Source organism: Sceloporus occidentalis, unplaced genomic scaffold (genome assembly GCF_023333645.1).
Source record: "Sceloporus occidentalis isolate IW3139 unplaced genomic scaffold, rSceOcc1.0.p SCAF_3, whole genome shotgun sequence".
NCBI classification, from domain to species: Eukaryota; Metazoa; Chordata; class Lepidosauria; order Squamata; family Phrynosomatidae; genus Sceloporus; species Sceloporus occidentalis.
In genome coordinates this window covers 26,000,126-26,017,637 of record NW_028316983.1, presented here as the reverse complement: position 1 = coordinate 26,017,637, position 17,512 = coordinate 26,000,126, and the positions used below count along the sequence as shown (strand labels likewise).

Sequence of the window (17,512 nt, the reverse complement as noted above, 5' to 3'; positions counted from 1 at the left end):
CTTCTTCGATTGTAGCCCTGCCATTCTAGGGAACATCTTGCCTTCTTATCGTTAAAAGGATGACAAAAAGTTCATTATCAAACCCAGACTTTGTGACTAGAGTCCAACCAGAACGAATGCTGTGTCCTTGGAGTCCAGTATCTTCTATGCCTTTTCCTGGCATTTAGTAATTTGTTTACCCGGGAATTCTTCCCTATAGAACAGGCCTTTAAATCTTGGCCTGAGTGGTTGTTGCTCTCTCAGATCGTGATGGACATAAAATCAGCTGCAGTAATACTGTTGTATTAAAAGCATTTGTAGATGTTAGGATGCTCCATCTACACAAGCCTCTCTTGTGAGGTAGGTAGGTGTGTCATTATCCCCCACATATCCCCGAGGAAATGATACACTTTCACCAGATGGTCCCATAACTTGTCTTGAGGCTGTAGAAATCAGGGTTGGAGTAGCACCTTAAATTTCATAGCTTTCAACCCTGGAAGCTTTTTGGAAGAACTATGCTCTTCCAGCATTAAATAAAAGAGAAATGAAGACAGTGTGTGTGTGTGTGTGTGTGTAAAACAAATCATTGAAAATTAAATAAATATGATGCAAAGTTTGCAAAAGTTACTTTTTGGATGACAAATCCCTGAATCCTCCAGCCAGAATGGCCCCACTGGCCATACTGGCTGAGGCATTCTGATAGTTGACATCCAAAAAAGTAATGTTTCCAACTTCTGGTTTAGGCTGTGTCTGTTTCTGGGCCCAAGACAGACATTAAAAAAAGACTTACAGAACCGAATCTAATGCAGATGTTGATACTGTGACTGCAGTGGTCTCTCAACCAACCTGCTGGGCTGGCTGAGCATTGGACATGCAGTCAATCTTCATTGCGGTGTATTTCTGCTGCATTATTTTGGGTGAGCAACCACTCCTTTGTATCTGAGTGATTGTCAACACAATTTGATTGAATTAAAATGTTGCCCTTTTGTTATGTGAGAAATTAATTTGTACCTGCCTCTGATGTCAACTGCATGCTGGACATGAGCTGGATAACCTAACCACAGCACAATGCCGGGTGCACAGGTACGACCAATCCTCACATTCGCCATTCAACAATTGTGGCACTGGAGTGTTATAAATGTCCAAAAGGAACTATGAGACAGATTTGTAGTGGTGATGATAGGAAGGAATTGGGCATTATCAATTTGCTTTTCTTCTTTTTTTAACCTTCCAGGTGCAAAATTGTTGACACAAAATTGCAACTGTAAAAATACATAAGTCGTGAAAACGTTTGAGGGGAAAAATGCTGGTGTAGGATTTGCAGTATCTTCTGACCTGCAAAGCACACTTTGGGAACCACTGAACAAAAGATGGATTTTTAGATCTCAGAACTTAGGAAAGTTTGGACTACAATTCCTAGAATCTCCAGCCAGCACACCTAGCATGGGGAACTCTGGGAGATGTAGTACTCCAAAATAAATCTCCTATGGTCTGGTTCAGATTGCTGCCAAATATGCCTGTCTGGTCTAGGCAGAAAGGGGCTAACCCCTGCCTTGCCCCCACCTCATTCCTTTTGCCATGCTTACATTAGGTCTCTTGCAATATTTGAAGGCAGAACATCCCCTGCCACATTCATAGTCCCCATTCCAGTCTTTTTCCTTGTAACAAGCACCATGACCTGCACGGTTCTCTTCAGACTTGGCCGGCAAGTAGATCCATCTGCCAGGATTGCCAGGGGATTGGTCTTGGAGGTTGCATCAGACTTCTGGGGGAGCCTGTAGCACCGAGGATAGTTACGGAAACATTCAAAAGTGTCGGCGCAGTTCCTGCAGGATCCGCGATGGTCAGTGAAAGCAGTGGAAAATCTCATGGAAGCTCTGCCATCTCGTGTGTGGAAGGATTGGAGGGCAATGACTCTGGGCCGGCTGCAGCAGAATACGGTGCAGAGAGCCTGCAATAGTGAGAGATCTTTGGAAAGGTATTTCTGGAAGTTTGGTTTGAAGAGCAGATAAACCAGAGGATTGTAGGTTGCTGATGACTTGGCAAATACAGCACAGAGGGCAAAAGCCAAGACTGGCACCTGGCTGGCATCACCAAAGGCTGACCACATGGCAACGATAGCATAGGGGGTCCAAGCAGCCAGAAACCCAATGCACACGGAAACACTGAGCTGGAAGGGACAGAGAGAGAATAACCAATATGAAAATGCCAGAGAACACAATGAATTTGTAAAAGTATATATGCAAGGTGTTACATTTAGACAGGAAAAACCAATGCACAAATATGGGATGGAGGATGTCTGGCTTGAAGGCCATACATATTAATGGAATCTAAGGGTTTTAGTTGATCACAGGCTAAACTAAGTCAAATGTGTGATGTGGCAGCCAAAACAACAACAAAAAGCCAATGTAATTCTAGGCTGCATCAACAGAACAGTGCCCTGCTCAAGATAATTTATTGTACTACTCTATTTTCTTTTATTAGAACTCATCTGGAATATGAGAGCCATTAGGGCTGAAGGGCAGGATATAAATACCTAAATAAATAAATAAATAAATGATGTCCAGCTTTGGGCATCACAGCTTTAGAAGGATCTGAACAAGCTAGAATATGTATCATGGATAAAAATGGTAACGGGTCTAGAAGTAAAGTCATATGAGGAATGGTTGGGGGAGTTTTATTCATCCTTATCTCTTCCATATTCACTTAGTCACAATTGTGAAACTATTGCCATGATCATAACCACCCCCCCCCTTTACTGAACATTATTCGCATGAGGAGAAGAAGGTCGATTTTGTCAGCAATTAGAGCACAGGTGAATGATATTTCAGGTTTGAAGGAGGTCAGCCAAGGAGGGGTTATCTAAGGCTTGATACAGACGGCATGGAAGTGCCATATTGGACCAAAACTAGGGCTGGGGAGCATGCAGCAACCGCATGCTCCCCAGCCCTAGTTCGTATGGACGGCACCATTTTGGAAGCGTGCTGTCCATTTACAGTGTGGGACAATGGCATCACACACACGCTGCCTCCACATGGACTGGCATATGCATGACGTCACCGCGACGCTTCAGGGTGCTTGGGGGGCCCTTTCAGCATCACGGGAAGGAGCTCCGAATCGGAGCTCCTTTTGCACACATGCATTGCTGGTGCAGCTTCTACATTGCCGCACCAGCAATGCAAAGGAGAAAGGGGCCAGATGGCCCCTTTCTCCTCTTCATCGCGCTTGTCGGGGTGTCCGGGGGCATGAAGCCCCATGGACACCACTTTCCAGGCCACAAACAAGCGGCATTTTGTCGCTTCTCCGTGGCCTGGAAAAGCACTGGATTGGGGCCTCTGGGCTGCCCTGCCCCCAACCTTGCAAGAAAAGAAGCAGCTGCGGACTGCCTCTTTTCCGCGTTCTGTACTGGGCCTAAGTAAACTTATCTAAGTATACTTACCTAAGTACAGCTACTTACCTATAGAATACTGGCTTGAGATCTTTTATATATTTCTTTCATGTGCATCTGGTTTGGTACTACAGTACTGTGTGTGGACAAACTATTTCAGTGGTCTCCTTTCCAGAGCAGTCCTAACCAACAGGGATGACCTAGTTAATGGAGTGCAAGTGGTAGGATCCTTAGGTGGGAGTGATTATGCACTCCTGGAGTTTGTTATACAGTGGAAAGGAGAAGCCAGGCATAGTCAGACACGCATTCTAGACTTTAGGAAAGCCGATTTTAGTAAACTTAAAGAAATACTACGGGTGATCCCATGGTCAACAATACTAAAAGAGAAGGGAGTTCAAGATGGATGGGAGTTTCTCAAAAGGGAGATACTGAAGGCACAATTTCAAACATTTCCAATGAGGAAGAAAAATGGAAGATGTCTCAAGAAACCAGGATAGATAACTAACTGAATTAAGTTTTAAACGGGACATGTAAAAGAAATGGAAAAATGGGGAAATCACCAAAGAGGAATTCAAACAAATAGTGTGCACTTGTAGGGATAAAGTCAGAAAAGCTAAAGCACAGAATGAACTCAGGCTTGCTAGAGAGTTAAGAACAACAAAAGGGGCTTTTTTGGATATGTCCGCAGCAAAAGGAAGAAGAAGGAAACAGTAGGGCCACTGAGTGCAGAAGATGGCAAAATGCAAACAGGGGACAGAGAAAAGGCAAAATTACTCAACACTTTCTTTGCCTCAGTCTTCTCAGAAAAGGCAAAGGGGGCTCAACCTGAGGATAATGGAGCAGAGGACAGAAAGGGGGAATTTCAGCACAGAATAAGTAAATAGATAATACAGGAATACCTGTTTAACCTAAACGAATATAAGTCTCCAGGACCAGATGAACTACATCCAAGCGTATTAAAAGAACTAGCAAATGTAATATTGGAACCATTGCCAATAATCTTTGAGAACTCCTGGAGAACAGGAGACGTGCCAGCAGACTGGAGGAGAGCAAACGTTGTTCCCATCTTCAAAAAGGGGAAAAAAGAGGATCTCAACAATTATCGTCCAGTTAGTCTGACATCAATACCAGGAAAGATTCTGGAGCAGATCATTAAAAAGAGAGTCTGTGAACATCTAGAAAGCAATTCCATAATCACAAAAAGTCAACACGGGTTTCAGAGAAAGAAGTCATGCCAGAAAAACCTGATCTCTTTCTTTGATAAAATTACCAGCTTGTTACATGAAGGGAATTCTGTGGATATAGTATATCTTGATTTCAGTAAGGCCTTTGACAAAGTTCCCCATGATATTCTTGCAAACAAGCTTGTAGAAAGTGGACTAGACAAGGCAACTGTTACATGGATTTGTAATGGGTTGACCGGCCAAACCCAAAGGGTGCTCAACAATGGCTCCTTTTCATCCTGGAGAGAAGTGACCAGTGGGGTCCCACAGGGGTCTGTCTTGGGGCCAGTGCTATTCAACATCTTTATCAATGACTTGGATGAAAGAATTGGGAGCACACTTATCAAATTTGCAGATGACACCAAATTAGGAGGAGTAGCAAATACCCCAGAGGACAGGATCAAGATTCAAAATGACCTGAATAGACTAGAAAACTGGACCAAAGATAACAAAATTAAATTCAACATGGAGAAATGTAAGGTACTGCACTTAGGGCGGAAAAATGAAATGCACAGATATAGGATGGAGGACACCTGGTTGAACGAGACTATGTCTGAAAGGGATCTAGGAGTCCAAGTAGACATAAGATGAACATGAGTCAACAGTGCAATATGGCAGCCAACAAGGCCAATGCGATATTAGGCTGCATCAATAGAAGTATAGTGTGTAGATCAAGGGAAGTAATAGTGCCACTGTATTCTGCTCTGGTCAGGCCCCACCTGGAATACTGTGTCCAGTTCTGGGCACCACAATTCAAAAAGGACATTGAGAAACTGGAGTGTGTCCAAAGGAGGGCAACAAAATGGTGAAGGGTCTGGAAACCATGCCCTATGAGGAATGACTTAGGGAGCTGGGGATGTTTAGCCTGGAGAAGAGAAGGTTAAGAGGTGATATGATAGCCCTGTTTAAATATTTGAAGGGATGTCATGTTGAAGAGGGAGCCAGCTTGTTTTCTGCTGCTCCAGAGACTAGGACCCGGAGCAATGGATGCAAGCTCCAGGAAAAGAGATTCCACCTCAACATTAGGAGGAACTTCCTGACAGTAAGGGCTGTTTGATAGTGGAACAAACTCCCTCAGAGAGTAGTGGAGTCTCCTTCCTTAGAAGTGTTCAAACAGAGGCTGGATGGCCATCTGTCAGGGATGCTTTGATTGAGATTTCCTGCATGGCAGGGAGTTGGACTGGATGGCCCTTGCAGTCTCTTCCAACTCTATGATTCTATGATTCTAATATGGAAAAATTAGCTCTTCCAAAAGAGCATTTGCCTGGATGGTATGTGTGAAAAACTGGTTAACTCTTAATGTTGTTGTTGTGTGCCGTCAAGTCATTTCCAACTCATGGTGACCCTAAGGTGAACTTATCATGGGATTTTCTTGACAAGTTTTGTTCAGAGGAGGTTTGCCATTGCCTTCCCTGAGGCTGAGAGCATGTGACATGCCCAAGCTCACCCAGTGGGTTTCATGGCTAACCGGGGAATCGAACCCTGGTTGAGCACAATCCAGCACTCAAACCACTACACCATGCTGGCTCTTATTCTTAATAGTGTTACCCTTAAAAAACCAGTATAAACTGAAAAGTCCCTGGTATGTTAAATGGCCCCACTCTCACTCAGCATGGCATACAGAGGTGAGGGAGCCTAGCTCTCCAAATAAATAAATTAATTAATTCCTCACTTCTATATATCACAGTTCAGAATTATATTCCATGAGCATCTGCATGAATTGCATTAGTCTGTAATTAATGAGTTGATTAACTGAAGCAGTGAATTGGTGAGTGCACCTAGCTAGATTATGAAAACACCCTGAAATACTACTCCTTTTTTAGATAAGGAGACCCTGACCTCTCAGTGACAAAATGTTGCGAATCCAGAGAGTCAGGCACATGTACAGTTAAATTAAGTTGTCAAGTCATGACAGACAGCCGTGCAACGTGAGTGAGCAAATCATCTTGGTGTAATAGAACTCGCTTACATTTTACCTTTCCCTGCTGCAACACATCTATCATATTTTTACCCTCACTCTCACTCAGCATGGCATACTGGGAATCTGTGTGGGAAAAAACAATTTCTAACAAATCCTCTGTGCTGAAGATTCTTCATACTTGGTTCCCCCGGGGTCCCAATGAAACAAATCATAATTGCCAGGAAGGATCAATGAGAGCATCCATACTTGCCGCTCCATAAATCAGGCACACTATGACAACTAAAACAGCTACTTCCACCTATAGTTTTTTGTGGGTTTTTCAGGCTATGTGGCCATGTTCTGGCAGAGTTTCTTTCTGACGTTTTGCCAGCATCTGTGGCTGGCATCTTTCTCTCTGAAGATACCAGCCATAGATGCTGGCAAAAAGTCAGAAAGAAACTCTGCCAGAACATGGCCACATAGCCTGAAAATCCCACAGAAAACTATGGATGCCGGCCATGAAAGCCTTCAACTTTACTTCCACCTAACAAGCAGATTGTGATCATCATTTATTGCCCATTCACATGAACACATGGAAGTCTATGTTCATATTTATGTTCTAAATGTTGATTATGGATAACTTTCTGCAACTCCTGAAGTTTTCTTGACCAAAATCAAATTCTTTTTTAAAAAACATACTTATGAAAACATTTGTTACTTTTTTGTTATCCTTGATGTTGTCTCATCACTGTTAGAAAAAGAAGAGCATAGAGCATGGGTCAGCCTGGTGTTCCATGGAAGGGAATTCCACAGACTTTGAAAAAAGATTTCTCGTTAAAGATGTGCTGATTTTCAGACTAGGGACCTTCTCAAAGCAAGGTCAATTTGAAATAACGGGACAGCCAAGAGAAACCAGTACTGTGAGATTAATCTGCATTTATGGCTGTGTATGAATCTGAACTTGGATCTCTTTGTTAAACTTTGACATTCTACAACACCTTTGCCCCAGTTTAGAAAAAAAAATCAATCCTGAAATCTCACAGCAAAAATGGCCAACAGATGCATTGGCTTGGAGATTCTGAAAACTGTTGTCCAAAATTTAACATTTCCATCTACTACTTTCTCTTGCACTAAAGGGTATTCAGGTTATGTGTGTGTTTTACAAAAGGAATACCTCAGATTGTTTAGTTATACATATTCTGGAAAATATATCAAGGCTCAGATTAGCAAGAAAACTTTTAAATTTAGTGCCAAAAAAGACAGGCAAAAAAAAAGTTGCTTTGGCTCACTTTGGATGTATGCTGTTTAAATGATGCATGCATCCTAAAAATCCGGAAGCCACGCCAAAGCCATACTCCAGTCCTAAGGATTGGAGCGCTGCTTTGGTGCAGCTTCTGGCCTCTTAACATGCACGTGTCATTTAAACAGCATAGCTCCAAAGTGAGCCAAAGCAGCTTTATTTTTGCCTGTCTGTTTGGGCCCTTAGTCAGTGACAGGATGATTCCTGGCCTTAAAGCTTGGTAGACACTTCTTTTGGGGCATTCAAGGCCTCATTTGTACTTACAAATAAATAGCTTTGTGATCCGCATCAATGGATCAGTTCAGCAGCAGAGAGTGGCTCACAGTAAATTTGCCCTGATGCCATTTTTTTATGTAAAATAAAATTAAATAACCCACTTGTGGTTTACATTAATGAATGAATCAATTCAATTAAACCATTTCCTGTGGGAGTCTCTCAAAATAACCCACTTGTAGTTCACATTAGCAAATAAATTGGTTCAATTTGAAACATTTACAGTGGGATTTTTTTTATTTGTCCATCGATGCAATCACATTTACATACTTCCATATGAGAGTCGAAGGGTGGGTGGACACAGGTTGTTAATTTCCACTTCCCCACCCGACGACCCCTTATCACGTCATAGTATATCAATTCCGATCTACATCTCGTTCACACTGACACTAAATTGATTCGTGAATTCGATTCTTCTAATTGATTCTTGAAATCAATTCCGATCCACATCTGGTTCACACTTGCATAGAATCGATTTATCCCAAAAGACATGGAAAAAATCAGCATCAAAAAGACACGGGTTAAATGGGTCTAGCGCATGGCCCCTCTCTCTGAATCGCTTCAGCAATTTGGTTCAAGTGCGAACCAGGGTCATTTAAACCACTTCAAACTGATTTGCAAACCAGTTTAAAATGTAGTGGGAATGAGGCCCTAGTCATCTAACCATTTCATGATGGTAGCCAGTAAGAAATAGTTTTTGCTAGTAAATTAGGACACTGTTCATGTTTGTAGCAAGGTTTTTTTTAAAAAAACAAATAAACAAACAAAACCAGCAACAACAATTCTTATGTAGGAATGAAAATAATATTTGAAAATTTCAAAAAAGTGGTTGAAGATTGTATCAAAAACAGTGGTTGAAAAACAAGTTTTTTTTAAGTGATCAAAATTTTGTTATTCAAATGTTAAGAAACCCTGATGCTAACAATCCTGGACTGATAAGAATTTTGCATTGGAACTTGTCTGTGTGTATGTGCATGCCTTCAAGTTGCCTGTCAACTTATGGTGACCCAATGAATTTCATAGGGTTTTCTTTGACAAAGGGGTTGTTCCCACTTAAGATTTGAAACGATTTAAAATACAACGTTTTTAATAAAATCGATTCAAAATAACACTGTTCTTATCCCGCTATCCAAATCGCTTTGTTCATCGTTCCCATCTGGTTGTTTAAATCGAAGTTTTTACCTGCAAGCGTTCCTACTTGGCATGAAATCGGTGTTTAAATAAAGCGATTCTTCTCCTCCATACCTTATTTGGAGCTGTCAATCAATAGTACGTCAGAATGACGTAACGTTAATCCGGAATATTTGGAAGCGATTTATCTTTTGGCATCGTTTCCATTTCATTGACAGCCAGGGAGAATCCCTTCAGAGAGCACAGAGATCAATGGGAGAGGCTTCTGGCAAAGCGAAGCTCTTTCCAGAGGAACTATGGGATAGGTTTTGGAGGGCAGCATCCTGTCTCCCAAGACAGCCAGGGAGAATCCCTTCAGAGAGCCCAGAGATCAATGAAGGAGGCTGCTGGAAAAGCAGGGAGGGAGCACTCTTCCCAAAGATTCTCTTTCCAGGGTTGGAGGAGAAGGCAGATTCCATTTGAGAAAGGGAGAGAGAAAGGCTCTATCCCCCCCCATTGATTAGAGCCCTTCCCTGCCTGGGCGAGATCAGATGTCTCCTCGCGAGGAGCCATCCCTTCCCTGCCTCTCCTCCGTTAGAAATGGGCTCTCCCCACACAGAGGGGAGGTTGCAATCCACCGGGGGAAGCCTTGAGCAGCCGGGACTTCAGGTGTTTAAAGCGCTGAAGAGATTAAGCGCCTGTAAACCATTAAAATAAAAAATAAAAATAATCCTTATCTCTTATTGAAAGACCACAGCGGACAAAGGGGTGAGGGAAGCAAAAATGGCGACAGCCAGACGGATGGGGACAGAAAGGGCAACTCCCCTAAGGACAGCCCCATCGCACTCCGCTCCTCCCATTCATCTAACGCAATTTCAAAGGCTGTCGTTCCTATTTAAATGCTCCGGTTCCTAAATCGAATCAATGGAAAAACGTAGGTCGGACCCTAGTGTTTTTTTAACACGCGTTAAATGAGGAAAACTAGATTCAAAATTTTATTCCGCTCTACAATTCGATTTGTAGTGGGGACGATTGCGGGTTGCTCTAGAACCGTTCTAGGTTTAAATCAGATCCTAATAGGAACGCCACTCCTTGGATTCGATTCAGAACGCGGGGTTTCACCTAGTGAGAACAACCCCAAAGAATACTCCCAAGTGGTTTTGCCAGTTTCTTCCTCTGACATATAGCCTACAGCACCTGGTATACATTGGCAGTCTCTCATCCAAGTACTAACCATGGCACCCTGTTTAGCTTCAAGATCAGATGGGATCTAGTGCCTTTAGGATATTATTGTTGTGTACCTTGAAGTCATTTCTGATTTATGGTGACCCGGAGGTGAACCTATCATATGGTTTTCTTGGCAAGATTTGTTCAGAGGGGGTTTTGCCTTTGCCTTTCTCTGAGACTGAGAGAGTATGACTTGCCCAAGGCCACCCAATGGGATTAATTTCTGGCCATGTCTGACTAGCATATTGATGGACAATGAATGGAATCTCCTAGGTCTACAGATGTCAACTCTGCAACTTGCTCTTTGTAGCTACGCAATTATAGCATTTTAATGCCACTTTAACTGCCATGGCTGCACCCAATGTAATCCTGAGATATGTAACTCCATTAGCTGTTTGTACTTCTCAGCCAGAGAGCACTAGTACCTTGTTGCAGTTGTGTGCCTTTAAAAATATTTTTGATTTATGGTGACCTATACTGGGGTTTTCTATGCAAGATTTTTTCAGAGGGGTTTTTGCCTTTGCCTTCCTGTGAGGCTGAGTGTGACATGCTCAAGCCCATCCACTGGGTGTCTATGGCTAAGCAGAAATTCAACCCATTGTCTCCAGAGTCTTAGTCCAATGCTCAAAGCACTATAGCACACTAGCTCCCATTTAGGGTATTACTCTGTACAAAATAGTATTTTCTGTCCAGAAAATGCTGTTTCCTACACAGAAAAATGCTATTTTCTGTGCAAAACCATCACATGTGAATTTTGTACAGAATATGTCCCAAATTGCAAATGGTACTTCAAAAATGGTGCGGTTTCTCTCAATGGGAAGAAAATTGCTAAAATTTCTCATTGTTTCCTTCAAGAAGAAAATTAGTGAAGAATTATATCCCTGCTCTTGATCCTTATTTAGTGGGAAGTTTAAATACTATAGAGAAAAGGTTCAAAAGCAGAAATTGGAAAAAATTACATTTTGTATTACATCTTTGTGGGTGGGGAGTTTATTCCCTGGGACATCCTGGCACCACACGTGAGCTCCCTTGGGTTTTGATTACCAGGGGTTAAGGACACTCCGTAGCTGGTTGAAATGCTTTAAACTTTACTTGAACAGAACTCAATAAACTTTCACAACATACACACCAGTGGTTTCTGGCATGGTTACTTCATCGTGGTCCTCCACCCCACAATCCTTCGCACTCACGCTTCCAGGTTCGTCGTCTCCACGTTTCCGCCTCCCTGGCACTTCTCTGAGGGTTTAGTGTCGGCCTTCTCCTTCAGCTCTGGCCCCGGCCTCTGCTCCCACTGCTCTCCCTTGGGGTCCCACCACTCACCCAACAGGGGTCCTGTTGTCTGTCTTTGCCAGTCTCCCTCCTGGGGGTACCTAAAGTCTCCCTCCACCTTGGGGTCTAGCAGTACTACTTCCGTCTGGGGCCTGACCCTAAGCAGATCGTGTCGCCCTTGCAAGGTCACCAGGCAGCCTACCCATCCTGGGCTCCTCACCAGTCCTCCTCTCCCTTCCGTGACGGCCTCTGCGCATCCCGGTCTTCCGCGTTCCCGGCCCCTCGTCTCATCCACCTGTCCCTCACCTTTTAATCCCTTCCCCCTGGGCAGGGTCTCTCTTTGCCAAATCTCTCCTGGGTCCTCCATTCCCCCTGCTTCCTGCCTTGCCCTATCAACCCTCACCATCTCTTCATCCACCTTGCTACAATCTTATAGAAACAACTAGCCATTTTGCCTAGGGCATTCTAGGAGTTCTGGTCCAAAAACCCCATGACACTGGCTTAGAATTTCAGGGATTTGTAGTTGAAGCAACACACAAGGCTCATATTTCCAAGCTTGCTTACTCTGTCCTTCTCTCAATCCTTCTCTCCTTTTTAAAAAAATGAGTACTGCGCATACTCAAGTATAAGTCTAGAAACCATAGGCAGGATACAGACCGCCCCAAAGGCCTGCACCCACCCCTTTTCCCGACGGATCGAGGCCTCAGCTGCCACAGCGGCTGCTTCCCCGCTGCCTGGAAAGGGGTGTCCTTGGGGCTTCATGCCCCAAGGACACCCCGACAGCAGCGGGGAAAGGGAGAAAAGGGCCGCTCAGCCCCTTTCTCTCTGTATTGCTGGCACGGCTGTTTAAATGCCGTGCCAGTGATACACGCGGTGGAGCTCCTTCTGAAGCTCCTTCTGGCGCCACTGAAAGGGCACCACAAGCGCCTTGCAGTGGCGCCAGGATGTCACATCCGTGCTGTGCTGTTTGGCTGCGGCGCAGCTGTGATGTCATAATGGCGGTGCCCATGTAGACAGGGCACCACCATTACAATGCTGCGGTTACATGCTAGGGTTGCGGAGCGTCTGGAAAGGACCCCCCGAGGCACCCCTAGCTTTGCGCCAGCATGGATACCACCTTAGTTAAAAATGGACTCCAAAAAACCTGAGTTAACTTATCCATGGGTCAATGTAAGTACTGTACTTTAACTCTTACATACGAAAGGAACTATCTCCTGATGAAAGACAAGAATGTAATCTGTCCTGGAAGTCCCCACTTCCCCCCACTATAGTGTCTCATCCATCTATCCAGCCTTTAGTGTAAGCACAAACAGTTATGCCTGCTGGAGTTTTGTAAGTTCTTTGGCATTGTTTTCCTTTGCTCCATCCTTTAGATCCTTTGTTGCATGCCCCTAAGTTTTACCCTTGATTTATCCACAGGCCATATCAAAACCCATAATTATGGCCCCAAAACCTGTCCTCAGCTCATACATGAGGTCGACTTATAGTATCCAATAGGTTTTTTACCTTGACAATCAAACTGTGAACACTGTTGGCTCTGCTTCGTGGAGACATGTGTTGTTTCACTGCTCTTCTGGAGACTTTCACAGTCCAAAGGATCAGGGAGTAAGAGAAGAGGATCAGGAGGCATGGGATGATGTAGCAGAAGATGAAGAGGGCCACAATGTAGTATTTTGCTTCTCTGGTTGATGCTTTCCACTTGATGCAGCAGGCTGTCCCATAAGGTTCTGGTCCATAGCTGCCCCAGTCAGCCAGAGGAGCCACAGCAAAGATGAGAGCATAAATCCAGACACAGGCTAGCAGCACACTGGCATATGTGGGAGAGAACTTATTGCCTAGACAGGGAGGAAAGGAAACAGAAACAGAGATGATTCCTGATTTTAAGAGGTTTTTCTGATAAGGGGATATGGATGGAAAGAATATTCATAATTCTTAATTCCTAGGTCAAAAAATGACAAATGCCACTGGGAAGAATACAGATTCCCAATTGGGTTTCAGTTGGTTGCTATTGTTTTTCTAAGATGATGCATTCAGTGTTTTGTTTTCTGCATGTAGGCAAAAGTAATAGCAACTTCCCTGCCAGTTATGAGCCTCCCCATCTTAAAAAAAGAGTTCAGTGAGAATTTTACACTATTTTCTCCTGATATATGAATGTCCTGAAGAGTTATGGAGGAATTATTTTGCGGTGAAAAACAGATTGGACTGGAAAGGGGTGGGAGACACCCATGGAATGCCATGACACAGAGAAATGTTCCAGCCTTTTCTACCTCTGTCTGGCAGTCCTGATCCAGATCACGTACCCATATGCTTACTTTGGAATAAGAAAAAAAAAAAGGCTTAGCTGCTTGCTATGTTTTTAATATAACATACCATTTAGCATATACTTTAGTCCTATGATGATAGAATTTAAAGAAAAGGGTGGTATAACTGGAATTAATAAACTAAAAGTATGAAAGGGCTTTTGTACACTTAGCAGATGTAAGTCTTAGCAGTCCAGTTTTTCCAGCCTCACTAACACTGATATTGCAAATGATGACATTTTCTCTACTTAATGTATAGGGATCCCATCTTAGAATTATAGGAAAGCAAACCATTGATCCATCTACCTCAGTACTGTCTGCATTGTCTGCAGGATCTCTCCAGAGTCTGAGGAGTTTATCACATGGGAAGGAAGTGCCAAATCCCATGGATAAGTGGGGTTTAAACCTGGGAATATCCTGCAAGAGCGGGATTGTTTTCAGATGACGTCCCATGTGTTGGGCATTAACGCAACATTAACCCATGCAGAAAGCTGCAAAATCCTGCCACTTTTTAACTTTGGGAAAATCCTAAAGTTAAAAAGCAGTGCAATTTTGCAGCTTTCTGCATGGGTTAATTTATCAGGTTAATGTCAAAATCACCTGACATGTCTGAAAACATTCCCGCTCTTGTGGGATATTTAAACCCCATTTATCCATGGGATTTGGGTGCTTTGCCTTCCATGTGATAATCTCATCAGTTAGCCTCACCTAAAGATGCCAAACTAAACTTGTGTCCCTTCGCACGCATCACAGTTGCTCTATGACTGAGATATCATCCCCGTCAACCTCACAAATTGTGAAGATCTGACCATCCTTTATCTTTTTTTAATTTTTAATTTTTATTTCTAAAATTATGAAACAACATACATGAATATAAAAAACATACAAATAAACAACATACAAAAATATAACAAAAAGGACCCATTACTAACATAACAAGTGTCATAAATTTTCTATTAATGCACTTCCTTATCATCTTAACAACATCCTTATACACAAACCTTAGTAATTCCCTAGATTCGTTATTCTATAATTATATAGTAGAATTCAATATAATTATAATCATTTTATTATTGTAATTTTAAATAATAAATTTCAACAATATTACAATAATGGATTTCCCAGACTTAATCTGACAAAGGGAAATCAAATTTGTGTTCCTTACAACTATATTATTATTCATTTTACAAACTGATTTTTCTTTTTATCACTCATTAAACTCACAACCCTCTTTTTCCCCATATTCTTTAACACAATCCCAGTCTTTTATAATCTCTTTTGTAGGTTTATTTTTCAATAAATTTGTAAGTAAATCCATATCCATGTTTTCCCTAATCTTCAATATCCATTCTTCTTTAGTAGGTATTTGAGAATTTTTCCAATATTTTGCATACAAAATTCTAGCTGATGTAACCATATAAATTATAAGTCTAGCTAGTCTTCTATTATTTGTAAAGATCTTGTCATCTATCATATTAAGTAAAAAAAAGTTCAGGATCTAAAGGTAAGTTAATATTTAATATCTGAACCATCATTTCATGTACCATTTTCCGATATTGGCTTTCTGACATTTCCACCAACAGTGGAGGAAATTCCCCTCTTGTATCCTTTATCTTAAAAATAAAAATATAAATCCCACTTTAGAGCTTCAGAGAAAACCAGTACAAGAAGGGCACCCTATAGAAGCTTGCTTTTATTGATTGAATGTTACAAAGGAAGACTTTGCTTTCATTCATAGAAACAAAGGAGAGAAGACTTTTAAGGGACACATAGAACAATACATTAAGGTCCAATGCTTGCATTACTGTTGTCAGAAATGGTGAAATTTTGATGAGAAGATGTATGTATTACACTCAAGAAGTGAGATTTGTTAGCTATTGCAGCTATTTGGAGGTGTGCACATATCATGGGGGAATAAGATCCATGAGGGTTAAACATTACACAACACAAGAGAAGTGGCAAAAGCAGAAAACTGAATCATTCAGAGTTAACTTTCTCCTGTTTATTTATTACTGAAGCATAAAAGAACATTTGTCATTATATCACAAGTGGAATCCTGAATTGATTCATATTGTTCTTGTTCAATTTTTGTTTCATAATTGGTTGTGAATGTACCAAAATTTTAAAAAATCAATCAAATATTACTTTAAAAAACTATTTATTTCCTTTCCCTGCTTCTTTGTGTAGTTGGAACAAGCTCTTAAACCTCATCCTATACACCTATACAGCTTGGTTCAATGCATACCTGCTGGCTTCAAAAAGACAGTAGCCCTATTATTCCATGAATATGCAGTGCTTGGCTCTTGTGACACAGCTCCCAGGATCTCCCTGATACCATAACCATTTTAGTGCAGAAAGTAATATTTCCAAGCTCTGAGACTAATTAAAGCAAAGGGGTCAGTGACATGGAGTTGTGCCAGTATTAATGGGGCAGTTGATTTGCTCCTGGTTTTAGTCTAACAGCACCACCAAAAGTGTGGAGTTTCTGTTGTTACCCAATGACACATCCATTACGGTTTACACATTGGACACGAATGGGAGAAGCATGAAGAATGAGAAGCAAAAAATGGGAAAATGGAAACAGCTCCTGAAAGGATAAGTCTGACAAAAAACCAAACCACACCAAAACAAACCCCAAACCTTCCAATAAACAAACAAACAAAGGCTGCTGTTCTGTTTGTGACATGTGCCAGTGTAAGTTGTGTTATGCACATGGAGCAAAATACTCATCAGAGTTGAAGAAATTTTGTTGACAACAGTGGAAATGGAATTATGCATTTGGCAATTTTGCGCATTGCGCTTGAACATTGCAGTTGTGCATTTTGCATTGCTATTTTGCATTCTGCATGGCACATTGCACAATGTTAATAGCATGATTGGGGTGTATGTGATAATTCCCCCTCCCAATCATGCTATTAGCATGATTTAATCACATTTTAATGATGCTTGCCTCCCATGTGAAAAAAGCCCCATGCCACTGACTACAGAGTCAGCAGCCACATCTGAGAGGCACACAAGTCTTTGTGAAAGGCACTGGCTTACAAGAGGCTCACTATGGGCCACATTTTTGCAGCCAAAATATTGTGTTGGGAAATACTGGATGCCCTTTATATGTAAAGACTGGGTGGAGAAACAGGGACATCACTGAGGGTGCAAGAAGTGCAGATTGCACTAGGTGATACATCAGAGAGGGTGAACACCCGTTGGGGCAGTCACTCATCTTCTGTTCCAAGTCACCTCACAGCTGGCCCCTCAGTCAGCCAGGACACCTCTGTCCCCCACCTGTTGTGACAATTGGTTGGGGTGGAGTGTTACTGCTGCCACCCTACATCCCCTTCAAGGTCTTGCAGGACTACTGGCTGGGGCAAAAAAGAAAGTTGCCACTGGTGGCTGCAGTGGTGACCACAGACTTCTCCCCTTCCTCTGCTGCCATTACCTCCCTTTCCTGTCCTATCCAACTTGCTACCATCTTGGCTGACCTCTCACCCCATAGGTACACAACACAGGCAACACTACACAGTTTGGCTGCAATCCAACATCCCC

At 42.3% G+C, this 17,512-nt stretch overlaps 1 protein-coding gene across 1 annotated transcript in view; it reads right to left on the bottom strand.

Moving 5' to 3' along the window:
* Positions 1-1,466: 1,466 nt before the first annotated feature.
* Positions 1,467-17,512, bottom strand: part of LOC149315665 (opsin-5-like) — a 103,210-nt gene continuing 87,164 nt past the window's right edge. The window contains exons 5-6 of the mRNA XM_089518504.1: positions 13,176-13,504; positions 1,467-2,149 (exon numbers count right to left, since the gene is read on the bottom strand). Coding sequence (XP_089374630.1) covers positions 1,562-2,149; positions 13,176-13,504 — 917 coding nt within the window. The 3' untranslated portion in view covers positions 1,467-1,561. The remainder of the gene's footprint in view (positions 2,150-13,175; positions 13,505-17,512) is intronic.